Below are 20,595 nucleotides of genomic sequence, written 5' to 3' on the forward strand. Positions count from 1 at the left end.
TTGTCACGGATTGATTGCCTGTATAAGTGTGGAGTTATCTCTCCTCTATATTCTGTTCCGTTGACTCTGTGTCTGTTTTAGCATCGGTACCATACTGTTTTGATCACTTTACTTTGTAGTACAGTTTGAAACCAGGAAGCATGATGCCTCTAGTTCTGTTCCTTCTTTTAACTTGAAGCATAATTAATTTGCAATCTTGTGTTAGTCTCTGTTGTTCAGTAAAGTGATTCAGATATGTATTCTTTTTCAGATTCTTTTCCATTATAGATTATTACAAGGTATTGAATAACTTCCCATGATATACAGTAGGAACTTGCTATTTATCTATTTTATATATAGAGATGGATATCTGTTATCTGAACATAAGCTGTAAGGTGTAATGAAGGCCCAGGTTAATGTCCACTTCAGTCCCTAAACACTGTAGTGGAAAACTGGCCCCTTCAGCATCAGAAGAGGAGTTCAGAGAGCCTGTTCTGAAGCCAGGGGAAACCCTCCTATCCCAGGGTGACCAGACCTCGGGGGCCAGCACCCTTTGAACCCTGCTGTGTCATTACTAAGGTCTGCTTGCCCACTGATGCTTTGTTGTTCTTCTTCAGTTGCCAAGTATTGTCCAACTCTTTGTGACCCCATGAACTGCAGCATGGCAGGCTTCTTTGTCCTTCACTATCTTCTGCAGTTTGCGCAAACGCATGTCCATTGAGTCAGTGATGTCTTCCAACCATCTCATCCTTTGTCACCTCCTTCTCCTTTTCCCCTCTATCCTTCCCAGAATCAGGGTCTTTTCCAATGAGTCGGCTGTTCACATCAGCTGGCCAAAGTCTTGGAGTTTCAACTTCAGCATCAGTCCTTCCAATGAATATTCAGGGTTGATTTCCTTTAGGATGGACTGGTTTGATCTCTTTGCAGTCCAAGGGACTCTCAAGAGTCTTCTCCAGCACCACAGTTAGAAAGCATCAACTCTTTGGTGCTCAGCCTTCTTTATGGTCCACTCTCACATCTGAACATGACTACTGGAAAAACCAATGCTTTAGGTAACAGCAACATGTATTCCATATGACAGATAAAGAATTCTTAACCAATCCTTCTGCTGTCTCCATCAAAGATCTTTTCAGATGTTTCCATATCTGATGGCTGCTCCAATGACTGTCTCCTGCATAGTACAAGAGGTGTCCAGTGTGGAACAGGAACAAACCAGAGAGCCACCATCCCCTTTTGGCTGAGAGAAAGCTGTCTTAGCAATGTTATATGTTTCCCTGGATGTGTTCTGTGTTCACCCATGAATGGGCGGGGAAAGAGATTCAAGAGTTCTCAGATAAGGTCACATCCAGAAGAGGTTCTGGATGGGGACTGGGGCAGAGGTGACTCCTCAGCGTTCAGTCCAGCCCCAGACAACACGGTTAGCAGAGAGGTAGGAGGTGACCAAGGGAAAGGACAGGCACAGTCTTGCTATGGGTCTTGGATGAAGAACAAGAGAGTGAACTAGAATGTTCCCCAGAGGGAGCAGCAGAGTCAGAGGAGTTTTTCCAAGATAAGGGGGAGTGTTCTTTCTGGGTGAAAGCAGAGGTGATAAGACACAGGCATAGACGTATCCTGTAATATATGGTGTAATCATCAATCCTTGCCTTCCAATGACATGCCATTTTGCTTAAGTGACTTGATGATAAAATAAAGATAAGGGAACACATATAAGTGGCACAGCCCAACCAGAGACTCAGTAGCTTCTGGTTTGTGCGGAGATGGCCCTGGGACTGCAGCTTCGGCGGCAGGTGCTGGCTGGACTCCTGCTCTGTCTGTGCGTCGGGCGATGGGCTGAGGCTGGGAAGGTGCTGGTGGTCCCCATGGAGGGCAGCCACTGGCTCAGCATGCGGGAGGCTGTGCGGGAGCTCCACGCCAGAGGTCACCAGGCAGTGGTCGTTGCTCCGGAGGTGAACCTGCACATCAAGGCAGACGACTTTTTCACCATGAAAACCTATGCCATTCCGTACACCCGGGACGAGTTTGATTCCATCATGAAGGGCCGTCCTGATGAGTTTTTTGAAAGAGCACGTTTTCTAACATGGTTTTTGGAAACTATGGCAACATTGAAAAATGTGTCTTTGTTCTTTGCAAGGTCTTGTGAGGCACTATTGTATAACAAGGACCTGATCAGAGACCTGAATGCCAGTTCCTTCGACGTGGTTTTAACAGACCCTGTTTACCCCTGTGGGGCAGTGCTGGCTAAGTACCTGTCCATTCCTGCTGTGTTTTTCTTGCGTTTCCTTCCCTGTGACTTAGATGTTGAGAGCACAGCATGCCCAAACCCTTTCTCATACATTCCTAGGTTGTTAACAATGAATTCAGACCGCATGACATTCTTCCAAAGGGTCAAGAACATGCTCTACCCTTTGGGCTTGAAGTACATTTGCCAGGTTTCTCTCACTCCTTATGAACGTATGGCCTCTGAGCTTCTTCAGAGAGAGGTGTCACTGGTGGAGATTCTTGCCTCTGGATCGGTGTGGCTGTTCAGAGGAGACTTTGTGATGGACTACCCGCGGCCGATCATGCCCAACATGGTGTTCATTGGGGGCATCAACTGTGCCAACAAGAAACCTTTATCTCAGGTGTGTACTGCTGCTTTTGTTCAATCAGTGTTCCCAGTGGAGCACGTTTTATTTTTTAAAAAACAATAATAGTTCAGGGTGTTTTGTTATGTACTGGTTTTTCTGATGATTTCCCCTTCTCATTCTCCTGCTCACCATCTGTGGTGAGATGCATTGTTAACGTGCCTCCAGGAGGGCAGTAAAGGCTTCCAATGATCTCTGAGAGGAGTGGGAGGCAGGGTTGAGGGTGTGTGATAGGATCCACAGGCAGTGGTGTGATTCCACCATGATTGCCCTTTTGTAAAGGCATCGGTTTAACTATTGTGCGGTTTTCTCCAGCGGAGTAGGAGCAGGAACTTGAGCTGTGAATTTATCCTTCAGGGGATTTTGCCTGAGGGTGTTCAATAGACGTGTAAGCAAAGTGGAGTCTGGTTGCTTGCGGCTCAAAAGACAATAAAGAAGCAAGACTGGTGGATGTGAAAGTTTGCTTGGATGAATGTTCCCGGGATGGGGATGCAGAGAGGCGAGTCCTGTCCAAACACTTATTCCCTCCTTGGACAATCAGGGGCAAGAGCTTTTATTGACAGAGGGGAGGGGGCTCTGTGTAGAAACAGCACAGTCAGCTCTGACAGTCATCTCAAAATCAGTGGTCTGACCACCATCATTTTGATTGCTTTCAGTACAGTTAATCTGTCCCAGGGCCAGTTTGTTCCCATTTTCTTGAGGCCAGTTCTCAGAATAGTGGCAGCTTCTATGTCGTGGCTACAGTCTGGTTATCACGGGGTTAACTTCTTCCACCTCATGGGGGTTTCAGTATCTATGACAGCTCATGGGATATGGCTCAGAGCATTATCTATAGCATATCTATATCTATCTATCTATATCTAAAGGTCCTTGACTTTGCTTACCGACTATTTAGTTTTGTTGGACTGTTTTCCTTTGTTTTTGCATTTTCTCATTTCTCTGACTATACTCATTCTTTGACTAAAGGTTTTTCCACAGACAAAAGGTAGACAGAGGACATGGCCAGTAAGGACCATGGGGTCTGACTCCACTTCAAAAGGAAGAACTGACAGATTGCATTGGTTGACCTGATCGTTTTAATGGGTTTTGGCTTGGAAGCCGCTGAGGTGTGGTCACAGGAGACCTAGATCCCGAAAGGAAGCAGAAGTTTCAGAGGGACTGAATAAATCAAGTGGAAGTGAGACCATACCAGAGAGAGAAGTTGCGGTCTCTGTGATCAGAGAAAGAAATAGCTGAGTCCAGCTCCTCAGAGATGGAGCTGTGCTGACCGGAAGTCTTTTGACCAGGAGTTGGGGTCTGGAGTAAAATGTGGGGATGTGCACAGTTGGATTCCATGTCAGGTAGTTCTCCTTCACGGGACGCTGAAGTCATCAAAGGCTGGTGGTGGGGGCTGGAGAGGAGGTCGATCTGAGGCTTTGAACACAGTGGACGGGAGGAAGGCAGTGAGGTTGAGAACTGAGTCTCAAAGAGGAAGCGTTTGACCGCATCACCACACCTACCCCAGCCCTGGTCACTGCACCCCAAATTTCCATGATGGAAACTACCACTTTCTTCATGGTTTCAGAGTCTTCCTATGTTAACCCTGAATATTTGGGTTTAATCAAAATAGGACTCTTGGAGCAGGATTTGTTTTTTAATCTACTTAGTTAGCCCTCTTTTTTTTTTTTTTGCCCATTTATATGACATATACTGGATTTATATTAATTTCCATGACTTTAGATCTCTTAGAGTTTTTGTAGTCATATTTTTGTATCTCTTTATATGAATGCATTCATTATTGCACAGGACTCTAACTTCAGTTTTCTTTTTTTTTTGCCCACACCACAAAAGATTTATTCTACTTTGTTTTCTTCTTTTTTCGTGCAATGCATTTGTTCAATTATAAAATATGTATGTATCTATTAGATTTGTAAATAGTGAAAATGAGGGAAGAGTTTGAAGAGCAAATGCTGCTGTTTTCCTTTTAGTTTTCCGGTGTGAATATATTCTCTAGAGTTAATAGTATTTGCTCACATCTTCACCCTCATTTTTGTAGTTGAATGTCCATGGGTGGCAGACCTAACCCTTCTGACCTTAATGTTGTCACTGTGAACATGCAAATAGTATCTAGTATCATTATTAAAGGGTGCCCAGCATGACAAGTTATGTCATCTGGAAGCATTTAGATATGTTTGTGCCAATTTATTTGGTACATGTAAGAACATTTACCCTGTAATTCTCAAGAGTTATCATTTTTGTTCCGTTAAATTTTTATTTTGAAATTTTTGTCATTCTCATTTATTTGATTTGGTTTACCCTTAGATGTGACTCCTTTAAATGTTTATGGAAATTTTCATCAAAATATGAAAGATTAAAGTTTAAATTTTTAATATTTTTGTTCCTCTCCTTCTTATAATTTATGATATGTTGAGTTACGTTATTGGTCTTCTCAAAGAAATAGCTTTTGGATTTGCTCTTTCGTTTTACTCTTTTTGTTTACTATTTCATTAATTGTAGCTTGTTGTTTTATTGTTTTTGCTAATGGTATCATCCTTGTTTCCTTTGGTTTAATTTATAGCTGCTTTTCTAATTTCCTTAGGTAAGCATTAAGTTCTTTTATGTTTTCTTAATAATGAGGAACTGAAGTTTCTTTATTCATAAATAAAACATTTTTCTCAATCCCTTAGAATCTTGCATAAATTGCTCTCATTTTTTTTACTTTAATTTATGTTTTTGATTTGCTCTTTGTCAGTGGCTTCTATTTATTTTAAAGAAGATTGTTTCTTAATTCCCATATAATTAAGATTATTGCAGTCATTTTTCCCTTATTTTTTTCTAATTATTTTGAATTATAATCAGAGAATGTTTCTTGTGAGTCACTATTTTTAAAAATTTCTTAATATGTTTTCTTTATGGTCTAGTACAGAATTGTCCAATAGGAATCTAATGTAAGTCATATATGTAATTGAAGGCTTTTTAGTATGTATATTAAAAAAAAAGTAAAAAGAGGATTGCAGTTAATTTTCATAATATATTTTATTGAATCAAATATATTAAAATATTATCCTTTAAACATATGCTCAATATAAAATTGTGTTCAGGTGCTTGTTTGCCATGGTTTCTTCCAGTTTTATTGAGACATAATTGACAGGCAACCTTGGTTAAACTTAAGGTGGATAGCAGAGTGATCTGACTTTCTAGATCATGAGACTTTTACCACAAGTTTAGTGATCACGCATCATCTCATATAAGTACAAAATTAAAGGAATTAATGTTGTTAACTACAGTCCTGGTATTTATTTCTCTTATAACTGGAAATTATGGACATGAGTTTGGGCATGCTCTGGGAGCTGGTGATGGACAGGGAAGCCTGGCGTGCTGCACTCCATGGGGTCGCAAAGAGTTGGACATGGCTGAGCAACTGAACTGATGACCGGAAATTAGTACATAGACTGCTTGTGTGCTCAGCCGCTTTAGTCATGTCCGATTCTCTGCAACCCTATGGACTGTAGCCTCCCAGGCCCCTCTGTCCATGGGATTTTCCTGGCAAGAGTACTGGAGTGGGTTGCCTTGCCCTCCACCAGGGGCTGGTCTTCCAAACCCAGAGATCGAATCTCTATCTCCTGCATTGCAGGCAGATTCTTCATTGCTCCCCCTCCTCCCATTCCCTGCCTCTGGTAGCCACAAAGCTGATTTCTATTTCTATGAGTTTGCTTCTTAGTTTTCAAAGTATGATTGGTCTGCAGCACTATGCTTGTTCCTATTACACAACATGGTGATTCAGTCCTTCTACACACTTCAAAATAATCACCATAAATCCAGCTATGATATCCATCACAGAAATGTATTATGTAACTATTGACTGTATCTCACACTCATTTCATACCTATGACACTTATTTTGCAACTGGAAGCTTGGATCTTAATCCCCCTCACCCTTTACTCTCCTTTCCCTGCTCTGATCCCCTGTCAATAGCCTGTTTGTTCTCTGTATCTGTGAGTCTGTTTCTGTTTTGTTATGGTTGTTCATTTTCATTGCCTTTTATTTTCCACATGTAAGTGAAATCATACATATTTATCTTTATATGTCTTACTTCACTAAGTGTAATACCCATGAGGTCCATCCATGTTGTCGCAATGGCAAGATTTCATCCTTTTTTATGGCTCAGTAATGGGTGTTCATTGGAAGGACTGATGCTAAAGCTGAAACTCCAATACTTTGGCCACCTCATGCTAAGAGTTGACTCATTGGAAAACACCCTGATGCTGGGAGGGATTGGGGGAGGGAGGAGAAGGGGACGACAGAGGATGAGATGGCTGGATGGCATCACTGACTCGATGGACATGAGTCTGAGTGAACTCTGGGAGTTGGTGATGGACAGGGAGGCCTGGCGTGCTGCAATTCATAGGGTTGCAAAGAGTCGGACACGACTGAGTGACTGAACTGAACTGAATATTCAATAGCCAATATTTTTGGTTATTGTAGATAGTGCTGCGATGAACCTCGGGGTGCGTATGTATTTTCTAATTCCTGTTTTTGTCTTCTTTGTGTAAATACTCGGGAGTAGAGTTGCTGCACCATGCGGCAGTTGTACGGTTTTCCATTGTGGGTGTGCCAATTTACACTGCCTCCAGCAGTGCACTACAGTTCCCTTTTCTTTACATTCTTACCAACCTGTGTTTTTAAAATGTTTTATCTCATCATCTTTTGTTATTTGCTTAATCACCATGTACATGTAACAGTTCTTTGAAAAATGCCATTTGTATTAAGTATTTTATTAAATCTATAGATTGCCTTAAGTAGTACAGTCGTTTTAACAATATTAACTATTCCAATCCATGAATATGGTACATCTTTCCATCTGTTTGTGTTGTCTTCAATTACTTTTATCAGTGCCTTATAAATTTCTCAGTATAGGTCTTTTATCTTCCTATATTTATTCCTAGGTGTTTTATTATTTTGATGTTACTGGAAATAGATTGTTTCCTTAATTTCTCTTTATGATAGTTCATTGTCAGTATATAGAAATGCAACAGGTTTCTGTTAATAATTGTATATCCTGCAGCTTTACCAAATTCATTAATGAGTTCTAATAGTTTTTTTAGTGGCGTCTTTAGGGTTTTCTATGTGTAGTGTCATGTCATCTGAAAACAGTGACAGTTTTACTTCTTCCTTTCTAATTTGGATTTTTTTGTGTGTTATAGATGTTTGGTTGGTGGTTACCATGTGGTTTCTTGGTAGCAGTCTCTATATATATGTGATTATTTTAAATTGTTAATATTTGAAGTTCAAAAGCATTTTAACAACTCTGTTTTCAAACTCCCTCCACATTTACTATTTTTGACATATTTCACACCTTTTTGTTTTGTGTATCCCTTAGCTACTCACTGCGGATGATTTTACCACTTTTGTCTTTTAACCTTCCTGCTAGCCTTATATGTGGTTGATGTACTACCTTTATTGTATATTTATCTTTACCAAAGAAAATTTTTCTTTTGTAATTTTCATATTTCTAATTGTGGCCTTTACTTTTCCACTTAGAGAACACTCTTTAAAAATTCTTGTAAACCTGGTTTCATGGTGCTAGACTGTGAGTTTTGCTTGTCTGTAAAACTTTTGACCTCTCCTTTGAATCGGAATGAAAGCTGTGTCAAGTAGGGCACTTCTGGTTGTTTTTCATCACTTTAAATATATCATGCCATTTCCTTCCAGCCTGCAGAATTTCTGCTGCAAAGTCAGCTTATAATCTGATGGGTTGGCTGTGGGGTCTGGAGTGTCACAAAACTTGTTTTGGCCTGCTGGTACATGGAGCCAGGGCCCAGGGAGTCCTGAGGCTTGTACCAGCCTGCTTGTGGGTGGGTTGAGTCTTGGGGCTAATGCTGGCCCACTTGTAGGTGGAGCTGGGTCCTGGAATCTCTGATTGAATGGCCCAGGGGTCCATGATCTGGTGTCAGCTTGCTGGAGGATAGGGTCAGGGTCCAGGTAATCCAAGGGTTAGTGCTGGCTCATTGGTGGGTGGAGTTGTGACCCAGGGTCTCTGGCTGCAGGGCCTGGGGGTCCTGGATTTGGTGTTGTCCCACTGGAGGATGGGGCCTGGGCCCTAGGCATCCTTGGGCTAGTGCTGGTGCACTGGTAGGAGTCCAGGTCCTGGGCCCTCTGGTGAATGGGTCCAGGTGCTGGGTGGCTGAGAACTCAGGGGGTCTTAGGCAGCTGGCCTGTTAGCAAGTGGGCCTCTGTCCCCACTTGGCTAGCTGCTTGACCTGAAGCATCATAGTACTGGTGCCTATAAGCAAGGAGAGTGGGGCTGGGTCCTGGTACTAATAAGCTAGAGGGTTGATCCCCAAATGGCCATTGCCAACTCAGTGTCATCATGAGAGAATGGAGCGCTCCAAAGAGCTGCTGTCAGTGTCCACATCCCCAGGATGATCTCTGCTGCCTCCTGCCTCTCTGGAAGGTTCTCCAAGACTAGCGGATTCCTGCTTTTGCTCTGGGCCCCAGAGTGTATGAGATTTTGTGTGAATCCTTGAAAAGTAAAGTCTCGATTTCCTACAGCCCTCTGGTTCTCCCAAAAGTGAGCCCCACTGACCTTCAAAGCCAGATATTCTGGAAGTTCTTCTTCCTGATGCAGAACCCTGGTCTGGGATACCTGATATGGGGCTCAGATCCCTCACCACAGGGTTCCTTCACTGGAACCCTCATAGTGCTGTTGGTGGGAGTGTAAAATGGTACAGTCATTGTGGAAAACAGTATGTCAACTCCTCAAAAAATTAAAAATAGAATTACCAGATGATCCAGCAACTCCACTTCTGGGTATATACCCAAAATAATTGAAAGGAGCATCTCGAAGAGATATTTGTATACCCATCATAGCAGCATTATTCACAACAGCCAGAAGGTGAGAGAAACCCATGTCCATTGGCAGATGAACAGATAAGCAAAATGTGGTCCATCTATACAATAGAATATTATTTAGCCTTAAAAATGAAGGAAATTCTGACAACATATATGACCACATGAATGAACCTAGAGGACATGATGCTGAGTGAAATAAGTCAGTATCATAAAGACACATACTGTATGACTCCACTAATATGAGGAACCTAGAGTAGTCAAATTCATAGAGACAGAAAGTAAAATGGAGGTTGCTAGGGACTATGAAGTGGGGGAAACTGTGGAGATGTTAAGGGGTATACAGTTTCAGCTTTTCAAGATGAACAGTCTGGAGACTGGTTGCACAACAATATGACTGTAATGAACACTACCAAACTGTACACTTAAAAAATGGTTAAGATGCTAAATCTTATGTTGGGGTATTTTATCATGATTAAACATTTTTAAAAGGCAAACTTTATGAGGAAACAGTCAAACCTATGTGTGCCAATTCAGCAGCTATATGTTTAAAGTAAAAACTATTAAATATTACAAATGTAAATTGAGCAAAATTCAGTTAAATGGGGAAATATTTTAAGACATCACTTTCAGAATTAGGTGTGTTGAGCTTTTTAATTAGAAAATCAAAAATATGCATTTTTAGATGGATTAATGGAACATTTACAAACATTGATCATATGTTATCTGATGAAGTAGCCACTAACTACATATGACTACTGGGCACTTAAAATGAGGATAGTCCAAACTGACATAGGTGTAAGTGTAAAATACATAGCATGATTTGAAGACTTAATGTGAAACATCTCATTAATTTTATATTGAGGGCAGTGGCCAATATGTTGAAGGAAGAACTCAAATTCACACCCTCCCGTGCTGTAGTTATTCAGTCGTGTCCAATTCTTTGTGATTCCATGGACTGTAGCCCACCAGTCTCCTCTGTCCATGCAGATTCTCCAGGCAAGAATACTGGAGTGGGTTGCCATGCCCTCCTCCACGGGATCTTCCCAAGCCAGGGGTCAAACCCAGGTCTCCTGCATTGCAAGTGGATTCTTTACCATCTGAGCCATCAGGGAAGCCCAAGAATACTGGAGTGGATAACCTATCCCTTCTCCAGGGGATCTTCCTGGCCCAGGAATTGAACTGGGGTCTCCTGTATTGCAGGTGGATTTTTTTTACCAGCTGAGCTACCGACCCAGGAATGGAACCAGGGTCTACTGCACTGCAGGCAGATTTTTTACCAGCTGATACCAGGGAACACCAGTATTACCATTTATAGAATACTGATGTGAAAGGCCTGAAAACTAGCAGAAAAGACAAGTCTATAATTAAAGATATAAAGAAGGAACCACAATGAGATGTGTAGGAGAGATGAAGATACAGTATAATCAAGACCCGTACCCTAGGTGGTAGACTCACAAATAGAGTGATTATAATTTCAGATGAGAGAACAAGCTGCATTTTTAGCCTGTCCAGTTCAGATATCTTTTCACTCTCATGCCTTATGCAAACCTTTCTTTGGAGATGACCAACGGGTGGGGGCAACGGCACCCCACTCCAGTACTCTTGCCTGGAAAATCCCATGGACGGAGGAGCCTGGTGGGCTGCAGTCCATGGGGTCTCTAAGAGTCGAGCACGACCAAGCGACTTCCCTTTCACTTTTCACTTTCATGCATTGGAGAAGGAAATGGCAACCCACTCCAGTGTTCTTGCCTGGAGAATCTCAGGGACCGGGGAGCCTGGTGGGCTGCCGTCTATGGGGTCACACAGAGTCGGACACCACTGAAGTGACTTAGCAGCAGCAGCAACGGATGGGGGTCGCACACTTTGTAATGGAATATCCTCAAGCAACTATGCCCAAAAAGATTTTGAGAGCAGAAAATGTGCCAACAGAAAGCTACCTCTCAGATCTGTGTATGTTGCACCACTCAATCAATATTCCAAATTTTCCACTATTCAAAGCTTTCCAAAATTTCTGGCTTTTGTCAACCTGAGATGAGATACACTGTGCATGTGGCAATGGGAAAATTGTGTTTAGCCTTACGGAAATGCTTTGTACATTTCCAGCCGTCCTAGTTGCAGAACCAATCAAAAGCTAGCAATGAGATTTTCATTGTTTTTGGTCATTACCACCACTGTTCTTTTTTTTCATTATTGCTTAAGCCAAGCGATCTGAATACTGTCCTGAGGCTGCTCATAATCAATTGTGTAACTGTGAGGAATTCACTTAAGTGTTTCGCCCTAGCCTTTGAAGGGAGAAGGAAATTGGAGAAGGAAATGGCAGCCCACTCCAGTGTTCTTGCCTGGAGAATCCCAGGGACGGGGGAGCCTGGTGGGCTGCCGTCTATGGGGTCGCACAGAGTCAGACACAACTGAAGTGACTTAGCATAGCACTGAAGGGAGAATGAGTTGGGGGGGGGGTGCGGAGAGAGACAATGTGTATGTGCGTGTGTGTGTAGTCACTCAGCTATATTAGACTCTGCAACTATTTGGACTACAGCCCGCCCACCTGTGTTCCCTGTTAGTAGTGACTTCATTCCTACAAAACCAACTTCAGATTTCTGACCTCCAGATCTTTAAGAGAATAAATACACATTGTTCCAAGTCACTGAATTTGTGGTAAATTGTAAATTGTTAGCGCAAGCATGAGAAACTAAATACATTACCTTTACCAGGCTTAAGTGATGTCAGTCAGTCATGTCCGACTCTTTGGGACCCCATGGACTGTAGCCCACCAGGCTTCTCCGTCCATGGGATTTTCCAGGCAAGAGTACTGGAGTGGGTTGCCATTTCCTTCTCCAGGGGATCTTCCCGACCCAGGGATCAAACCTGGGTCTCCTGGACTGCAGGCAGACGCTTTACCTCTGAGCCACCAGGGAAACCAGGTTTAACTGTTTTTAAAAAGCCTAGGCTTAATGTTTTATTTAAACAGTTAACTCTCAGTGGGTCACCAGCAATATGTGGAACTAAATGCCGTCTTTAAACCAAAAGTATTATTAATATATTCATATCTCTTACTACTTTGTGCTAAAAAATGGAAGTAAACTGATTTATCTTGGCAACATTAACATCAGAGCAAACCACTAGGTTCACATTGCAAATAAAGTAGAAAAGCCAGGTTGAAGGTGCCCTGGTGAACATTCTGTCTCAGTAACACGAAATAAGCAGCGTCTGCCCTGGGGTTATGTTTAATAAATAGCAAAGTGCATACAGATATTTACAACAGTTTTAAAGAAAAACAGGGGTCCTATTCTGTGGCCCAACAGCAGCAACAAATAGGCGTTGGCACGAACTGTTCATAAATTCTTGAGTACAGTTGTTTTGCAAGTAGAGCTCGCTTGCAATCTTAAAAAAACAAACAAAGAACGCCCTGCTATTCCTCAAGTTGTGCTCTAAGTTCAACGTGGACCAGGATCACTTGGTGTCAGTGCTTAACAACTGCTCTTTGCCATTTATTATCAGGGACTTCAGCTCCCCATCTTCTTCCACTTCTATCCTTTCTTGGCCATTCTCCACGATTCTCTTGGTGGTGATCATTTTGCCGTTCATGATTTCGGTGGAAGTCGACATGGATTTAAAGTTGCCCGTCCCCCCACTACCACGGGACATGGAGACGGAAGAGAGGCCCCCATTCCCAATGGAACCAAATGAGGTAAACCCTGTATCAAAAGGAGAAAAACCACTTCCAAATGGTGGAAATTCACTGAAGGCGGAGAAGAGCGACGCGGACCCCCTGCTTCGGCTTCCCCGGGATCTCCTCCGACCCCCCACAAAGTTCTCCAGCGGGTCTCCAAAGAAGTCAAACGAAAATGGATCCCGGCTGCCGAAAAACTCTCTGAAGACGTCGGCCGGGTCCCGGAAGGTGAAGATGCACTCGAAGGGGTCCTCGAATGGCCTGCCGCCGCCGGCGCGGCCACCGCCGCCGCCCTCCACTCCCGCCTCGCCGTAGCGGTCGTACACGTCTCTTTTCTTGGCGTCGGACAACACCTCGTAGGCCTGGGCCACTTGTTTGAATCGCCTCTCCGCCTCCTCCTTGTTCTCGGGGTTTTTGTCCGGGTGCCACTTGAGCGCCAGTTTGCGGTACGCCTTCTTGATGGCTTCCGACGAGGCCTGGCGGGGCACGCCCAGCACCTCGTAGTAGTCTACCATATTGGAAGGCCGGGAACGGCCCCGCGGGCCAAGGACAGGTGCTGGCTGGCAGCCCCCGGGGCGCGGACCCGAGTGCCCACCAGGCCAGGCTGCCCAGAGTGGGCGCCCCTTGTGATGATGCCGCGTCTCATTGGGCGAGCCCAGAATGCATTGCTCACGCGGTGCTCTGTGACCGGTTTCACGCAGCCGCAGAGGCCCCGCCCACTCATTTGTTCCGCCCACCCGACCTCCACTGAGCGGTTATCACCAAATGGGGAGATGTGGCTCTGACTACCTTAGCAGATAGTTCTCACAGGTATCTCTCTGATGGTCCTGTGGTTATGACCCTGTTCTCTCAATGCAGGGAGCACTGGTTCCATCTCTGGTCAGGAAATCAAGGTCTTGGATCAAGAAAGAAAGTCATTTTCTTTTTTTTTTTTTTTTTTAGTTGACATTACTTTTTATTTTTTTTTTTTTTTTTTATTTTATTTTTTTAATTCCCGACTTGGTCTATTTTAACCACAACATTGCAATTTCACAACTTTGAAAGAAAAACTTTTAATTTAGTAGAAATTCTTTTTTTTTTTTTTATAGTTTATCTCTGTCTTTATTTTTTTATTTTTATTTTTATTTTTATTTTTTACCATGAGGTACTTTAGTTATTTTCAGTATTCATCCCACTTGCATAATATCTAAGACAGAACTATGTCATACCATATTCTTTTTTTTTTTTTTTTTCTGAAAAATTTCACAATATAATGTTGATAGTTTACCATGAAGAAATTAAGAAAAGAGAATAGTTTCTAATGTTTATCCATGTATTGACTGTTCGTAGTGCTCTTTACTCCTTCCTGTATTTCCCAGTTTTGTTTTGATATTATCATCATTCATAAAGGACTTTATCATTTTTTATAGCTCGTGCATGCTTCCTTAGCTTTCATTTCTCTGAAGGTGTTTTCACTCCCATTTCAAAAGATACTTTCAATGAATATCTATTACAGAATTGACAGCTTTAATTTTTCAGCACTTTATTTATTTTTTATTTGATAAATTTAATGCCTTTTATTGCCATACCTCATTTTACTGTGCTTTGCTTTAGTGAGCTTTATAGATACATGTTTTTTTTTTTTTTCCTTGTTAATTTTCTGTTTAGTTGATCTATCCATAAGTGTGAGTGGGGTATTAAAGTCTCCCACTATTATTGTGTTATTGTTAATTTCTCCTTTCATACTTGTTAGGATTTGTCTTACATACTGCGGTGCTCCCATGTTGGGTGGATATGTATTTATAATTGTTATATCTTCTTCTTGGATTGATCCTTTGATCATTATGTAGTGACCTTCTTTGTCTCTTTTCACAGCCTTTGTTTTAAAGTCTAATTTATCTGATACGAGTATTGTGACTCCTGCTTTCTTTTGGTCCCAATTTGCATGGAAAATCTTTTTGCAGCCCTTCACTTTCAGTCTGTATGTGTCCCCTGTTTTGAGGTGGGTCTCTTGTAGACAACATATGTAAGGGTCTTGTTTTTGTATCCATTCAGCCAGTCTTTGTCTTTTGGTTGGGGCATTCAACCCATTTACGTTTAAGGTAATTACTAATAAATATGATCCCGTTGCCATTTACTTTATTGTTTTGGGTTCGAATCATAGGGGTTCCAGAAGAAGAAGACAAAAAGAAAGACCATGAGAAAATACTTGAGGAGATAATAGTTGAAAACTTCCCTAAAATGGGGAAGGAAATAATCACCCAAGTCCAAGAAACCCAGAGAGTCCCAAACAGGATAAACCCAAGGAGAAACACCCCAAGACACATATTAATCAAATTAACAAAGATCAAACACAAAGAACAAATATTAAAAGCAGCAAGGGAAAAACAACAAATAACACACAAGGGGATTCCCATAAGGATAACAGCTGATCTTTCAATAGAAACTCTTCAAGCCAGGAGGGAATGGCAAGACATACTTAAAATGATGAAAGAAAATAACCTACAGCCCAGATTATTGTACCCAGCAAGGATCTCATTCAAGTATGAAGGAGAAATCAAAAGCTTTTCAGACAAGCAAAAGCTGAGAGAATTCTGCACCACCAAACCAGCTCTCCAACAAATACTAAAGGATATTCTCTAGACAGGAAACACAAAAATGGTGTATAAACTCGAACCCAAAACAAGAAAGTCATTTTCTTAAAGTAGGCTTGACATCAGGCTTCCGCTTGGCTGGAGGTGAGGGGTGTTGTCCTGTTGTTCAGTCGCTCAGTCGTGTCCAACTTGTTGCGACTCCGTGGACTGCAGCCAGGCTTTCCTGTCCTTCACCATCCCCCAGAGTTTGCTCAAACTCATGTCCATTGCCATCCAACCATCTCATCCTTTATCCTCTCCTTCTTCTGCCTGCTGTCTTTCCCAGCATCAGGGTCTTTCCCAATAAGTTTGCATCAGGTGGCCAAAGTATTGGAGCTTCTGTCAGCATCAGTCCTTCTAATGAATATTAAGGACTGATTTCCTTTAGGATGGACTGCTTGGATCTCCTTGCAGTCCAAGGGACTCTCAAGAGTCTTCTCCAACACCACAGTTCAAAAGCATCAATTTCTTCGGTGCTCAGTTTTCTTTATAGTCCAGCTTTCACATCCATACATGACTACTGGAAAAATCATAGCTTTGACTAGATGGACTTTTGTTGGCAAAGTAACATCTCTGCTTTTTAATATGCTGTCTCTGATCATAACTTTTCTTCCAAGGAGCAAGCATCTTTTCATTTCATGGTTGTAGTCACCATCTGCAGAGATTTTGGAGCCCAAGAAAATAAAGTCTCTCACTGTTTCCATTGTTTCCCCATCTATTTGCCTTGAGGTGATGGGATCTCTGCCTTGATCTTTGTTTTTTGACTGTTGAGTTTTAAGTTACCTTTTTCACTCTCCTCTTTCACTCACCTTCATCAAGAGGCTCTTTGGTCCTCTTCGCTTCCTGAGATGAGGGTGGTGTCATCTGCATTTCTGAGGTTATTGATATATCTAAGTTGGGGGTAGAGTAGAGTAATCAGAGTAAGTTTAGTCTGATCCTTGTCTGAGAAACAAACACTCTTACCATTTGTCTAGAACAGCATTTCTCCAACTTTTTTTTCCTCAGGACCCTTTTGCTTTTGTTTATGTGAGTTATATCTATCAGTACTTGCTCCAGCAAAAATTAAAACAAGGTCAATTTAATAACGATAAACCCATTACATGCTAATATAAATCATATATTTATGGAAAATAACTTTTTCAAAACATTAACAAACAGTGCCATTATTTTCTATTTTTTTTAACATCTCTCTGGATTAACAGAAGAGCTCGACTTTTATATCTGCTTCTGCATTCAATGTATTGCTATATCACGTGTCATGTAGCCACTGGGAAACTCCAGTGTATTCAAAAGTCAAATATCATTATCTTAGAAACAATTTTAACTTTGAAAAATTCTCTGAACATTTTTTGGGGATCCCCAGGGTGCTCTGGCTCATAGTCTGTTAACTCCTGACCCAGTATATCAAAATGATGAAAACTGCTGGCCATGTTTAAGTGCTGCATGTAAACTTGGGATTTCGTGATTATTTCTGCTAAAACTGCTGTATCACCATGCTTTTCTTTTTGATATTTGACTTTTCCACTCCCTCCTTTTTCTTTCTATGACACTATATTAATTTCCTTGATAAATGGTGAGGCAACACCAATGAAGTTCACTTAGTTCTAAGAGGAAATGATTAACCAATGAACTCAATATTTCATCATAAAAGGTAATAGATCCAAAAGGGTTCACCTTTTCACCAGAACAAACTGCTGATTCCATATCACCTTGAGAAACTCAAGCCAACCTGGCACTTGGGAAGCATGCAATAAACAATAGTAGAAAGTAGAGATTGGTAATAGAGTCCACTGTGAACAAAGCAATATGGAAAAGTACAAGGTGTGTTTGGGGTAGGTTAAGTGATTCAAAATGGCAGGAAGGAAAGGGGCAGAGAGAGCAGTTAAGCAGAAAGGCTAGAGAAGTGGAATGAAATGGAGTCCATTCCAGGGCGTTTTGAAGGCAAAGCTGTGGAGTCTGCATTTATTCTGGACCCTAGGAATGTGCTGACCAAGGTTTCAGGGATGGTGGCGGCTGGGACTGTGCGATGGATGGCCGATGCAGGGAATCAAAAGAGAGGTAGGGACTAAGAGCCTTGGAGGTTGAGGCCTAGAAACAAAACCATGGCAGCTGGGTCTGAGAACCAGTGGTAGAATGATCCCGATTTGGCACTTGCTGGGTTGAATAGAGGGCCTAGAGCAAAGGGAGAAGGGGCATCACATCCAAACAGAAACATTTACTGAGTCTTACTGTCTGCAAAGCCGTGGATAGGTAGAGATAGAGGCAGAGAGGGAGTCTAGTAGGGAACTCAGGCAAATTGCTGAAGGATACAAGGCAGAATGGGGGCTTCCCTGGAGGCTCGATGGTTAAAAAAAAAAAGTCCACCTGTCAATGCAGGAGACGTGGGTTCGATCCTTGGGTTGGGAAGCTCTCCCAGAGAAAGAAATGACAACCTACTCTGGTTTTCTTGCCTGGGAAATCTCATGGACAGAGGAGCCTGGCAGGCTACAGTCCACGGGGTCGCAAAAGAATTGGACACGACTGACTGAGTAAATGGCGACAGTGACAAGGCAGAATAAAGCAAAATGCTATGGAAAGTCAATGAAGGTGACTTTGTTTCCCCTGGAGGGCCCCACAGATTATCCAGAGGCAGTGGACCTGTTTATGTAGCCCTTTTCAGTTTAGTAACAAGCAGCTCCGGTTTGATTCCATCAAAAGAGCTAAGAGTAGTTGGGACGGTGAGTTTCTTCACTTCAGCATGGCTTCAGCTTTAAAAGAAATCACCTTCCAGGGAGTCTAGGAACGCTCTTGCAGACACCCCACTCTTTAGTAGACACCAGAGCAAGACTACATCACTGCCCTGCTCGGTTTCCTTGGCTACCCATGCTCCCCGACCCCAGCACATCTCAGCCTGCCCTGTAATTGCCTTGTTGTTTGTCTGCCAGAGCCCTCTTGACAGGCACAGACCGTGTCTAACTTGGATTTCGGGCCCTGGCTCTTCGCATCATGCTGGGAGGGCCAACACTTGCCATAAATCTTTGATGAGTGGGGGAATTCACAGTGGATTCTGAGGGTCAGGTCTCCACAGGCTGCAGGGAAGAAGTTTTATTGGATTGCTTAGTCATGGTTCTTGGTCATAATTTTTGAGAGTGGGTGTGGACTGCCTGCTATTCATTTTGGTAAAGAACAATTTCTGGTCTTGGACAGAGTCACACTCTTAAACCATTCAAGTGCACAGCGGCCTCAAAAAGTTCTGAGGCTCTGCCTGATGCAGTAAAGTCATAAAATCATTAACGTGGTGACTATGTGTTTTACAGCCCCTTTGCTCTATGTAATCTACAGATGAACGCTTGTGACATTGAGACTTTAGAAGAACGACTGCCCTTATTGTTTAAATTGGACTATGAATTTCAGAATGACAGATAAGCACACACCTATGAGCCAAACCCTTGCCACCTTTTTTCTTCTCACCTAGAATCTTGATCTTGGTGAACTCCTGGGCAGGGGAGGGTGGGGAGGGAGCTTAAGAGTGCAGAAGCGTGAGCATGCATATGCCTAAATCACTTCTACACCTGAAACTAACACAGTATGGTATAGTTCAATTGAAAAGATAAAAAAAGAATTTGCGTGCTTAGGGGCTTCCAGACAGTTAAACTGTTGCCTGTGGCGAGACCTAGAAAGTCCTGCCCTCTTTATCTCTAAAAGTAAACGCCCAGCAGTCTGTAGCTGACTGACAGCTATGGTCACATGACACAAGCAAACACTAACTTGGTGTTTAGTTTGGTTCCTGAGTTATGTAAGTGAGAGGGGGCAGACCTCCGGCAGGTGGCTGTCTCGGTAGTAACAGCAGAGCAAGCATGACAGCAGGGTCCCAGGGGGATCGCCCAGTCATCCTGCTCCTGCTGCTGTGGGCACTCGGCCCCTCCGTGTCCCAGGGTGGGAAGCTGCTGGTGGTCCCGGTAGATGGCAGCCACTGGCTGAGTTTGGTCGGACCCCTCCAGCCATTGCAGCAGAAGGGACATGACATAGTGGTCCTGGCACCTGACGCCTCCATATACATTAAAGAGGAAGCATTTTACACCTTGAAGAGGTACCCTGTGCCATTCCGAAGGGAGGACTTGGAAGAGACTTTTATCAGCCTTGGGCGTACTGTTTTTGAGGATGATCCTTTCCTGAAGCGCGTGATCAAAACCTACCAGAAAATCAAAAAGGACTCGGCTCTGCTCTTATCCGCCTGCTCCCACTTACTGCACAACAAGGAACTGATGGCCTCCCTGACGGCAAGTAGCTTCGATGCCGTGTTGACAGACCCTTTCCTTCCCTGCGGCCCCATCGTGGCCCAGTACCTGTCTGTGCCTGCCGTGTTCTTCTTGAATGGACTGCCATGCAGCCTGGACTTTCAGGGTACCCAGAGCCCCAGTCCACCATCCTACGTGCCCAGGTATCTGTCCTTTAACTCAGATCACATGACCTTCCTGCAGCGGGTGAAGAACATGTTCATCACCTTGTCAGAGAGTTTGCTGTGCGATATGGTTTATTCCCCATACGGGCTGCTTGCCTCGGAAATCCTTCAGAAAGACATGACTGTTCGGGATCTCATGAGTTTTGGGTCTGTCTGGATTCTCAGAAGTGACTTTGTGTTTAATTTCCCAAGACCCATCATGCCCAACATAGTTTTTGTTGGTGGGATCAACTGCGCTAGCAAAAAGCCACTCTCTCAGGTGTGCATTTGAGTGGGAACTTTGTATACCTGTATTCTAGCAAGAACTTTGAGTGGGTGAACTTGTCATGGATCTGCTGAGACAGCCTCAAATGCCTTCTCTTGTTCATTTCTATTTCACCAGTCTCTTAGGAGTGAGTTGTAATTTATAACTCTTTGGCATCTTCTTCTAGGTTTTTT

At 42.8% G+C, this 20,595-nt stretch overlaps 2 protein-coding genes across 5 annotated transcripts in view; one reads left to right on the forward strand and one right to left on the reverse strand.

Moving 5' to 3' along the window:
* Window positions 1-20,595, forward strand: part of LOC102264665 (UDP-glucuronosyltransferase 1-6) — a 151,828-nt gene that overhangs the window by 118,892 nt on the left and 12,341 nt on the right. The window contains exon 1 of one of the 4 annotated variants that reach the window (XM_070368522.1): window positions 1,737-2,600. The exons of 2 other annotated variants lie outside the window; for them this stretch is intronic. In XM_070368522.1, coding sequence (XP_070224623.1) covers window positions 1,737-2,600 — 864 coding nt within the window. Of the gene's footprint in view, window positions 1-1,736; window positions 2,601-19,488; window positions 20,417-20,595 lie in introns of those variants that run through there. One more of the 4 variants, XM_005895003.3, reaches the window with a different exon arrangement.
* On the reverse strand, window positions 12,885-13,619 carry LOC102288184 (dnaJ homolog subfamily B member 3). The gene has a single exon (XM_070368524.1). The coding sequence runs from the start codon at window positions 13,617-13,619 to the stop codon at window positions 12,885-12,887; it is 735 nt and encodes a 244-aa protein (XP_070224625.1).

The sequence above is a fragment of the Bos mutus genome, chromosome 3, assembly GCF_027580195.1.
Source record: "Bos mutus isolate GX-2022 chromosome 3, NWIPB_WYAK_1.1, whole genome shotgun sequence".
NCBI lineage: Eukaryota > Metazoa > Chordata > Mammalia > Artiodactyla > Bovidae > Bos > Bos mutus.

Coding starts and splice junctions, on each gene's coding strand:
- LOC102288184 (XM_070368524.1), bottom strand. CDS start 13,619: ATGGTAGACTACTACGAGGTGCTGGGCGTGCCCCGCCAGGCCTCGTCG.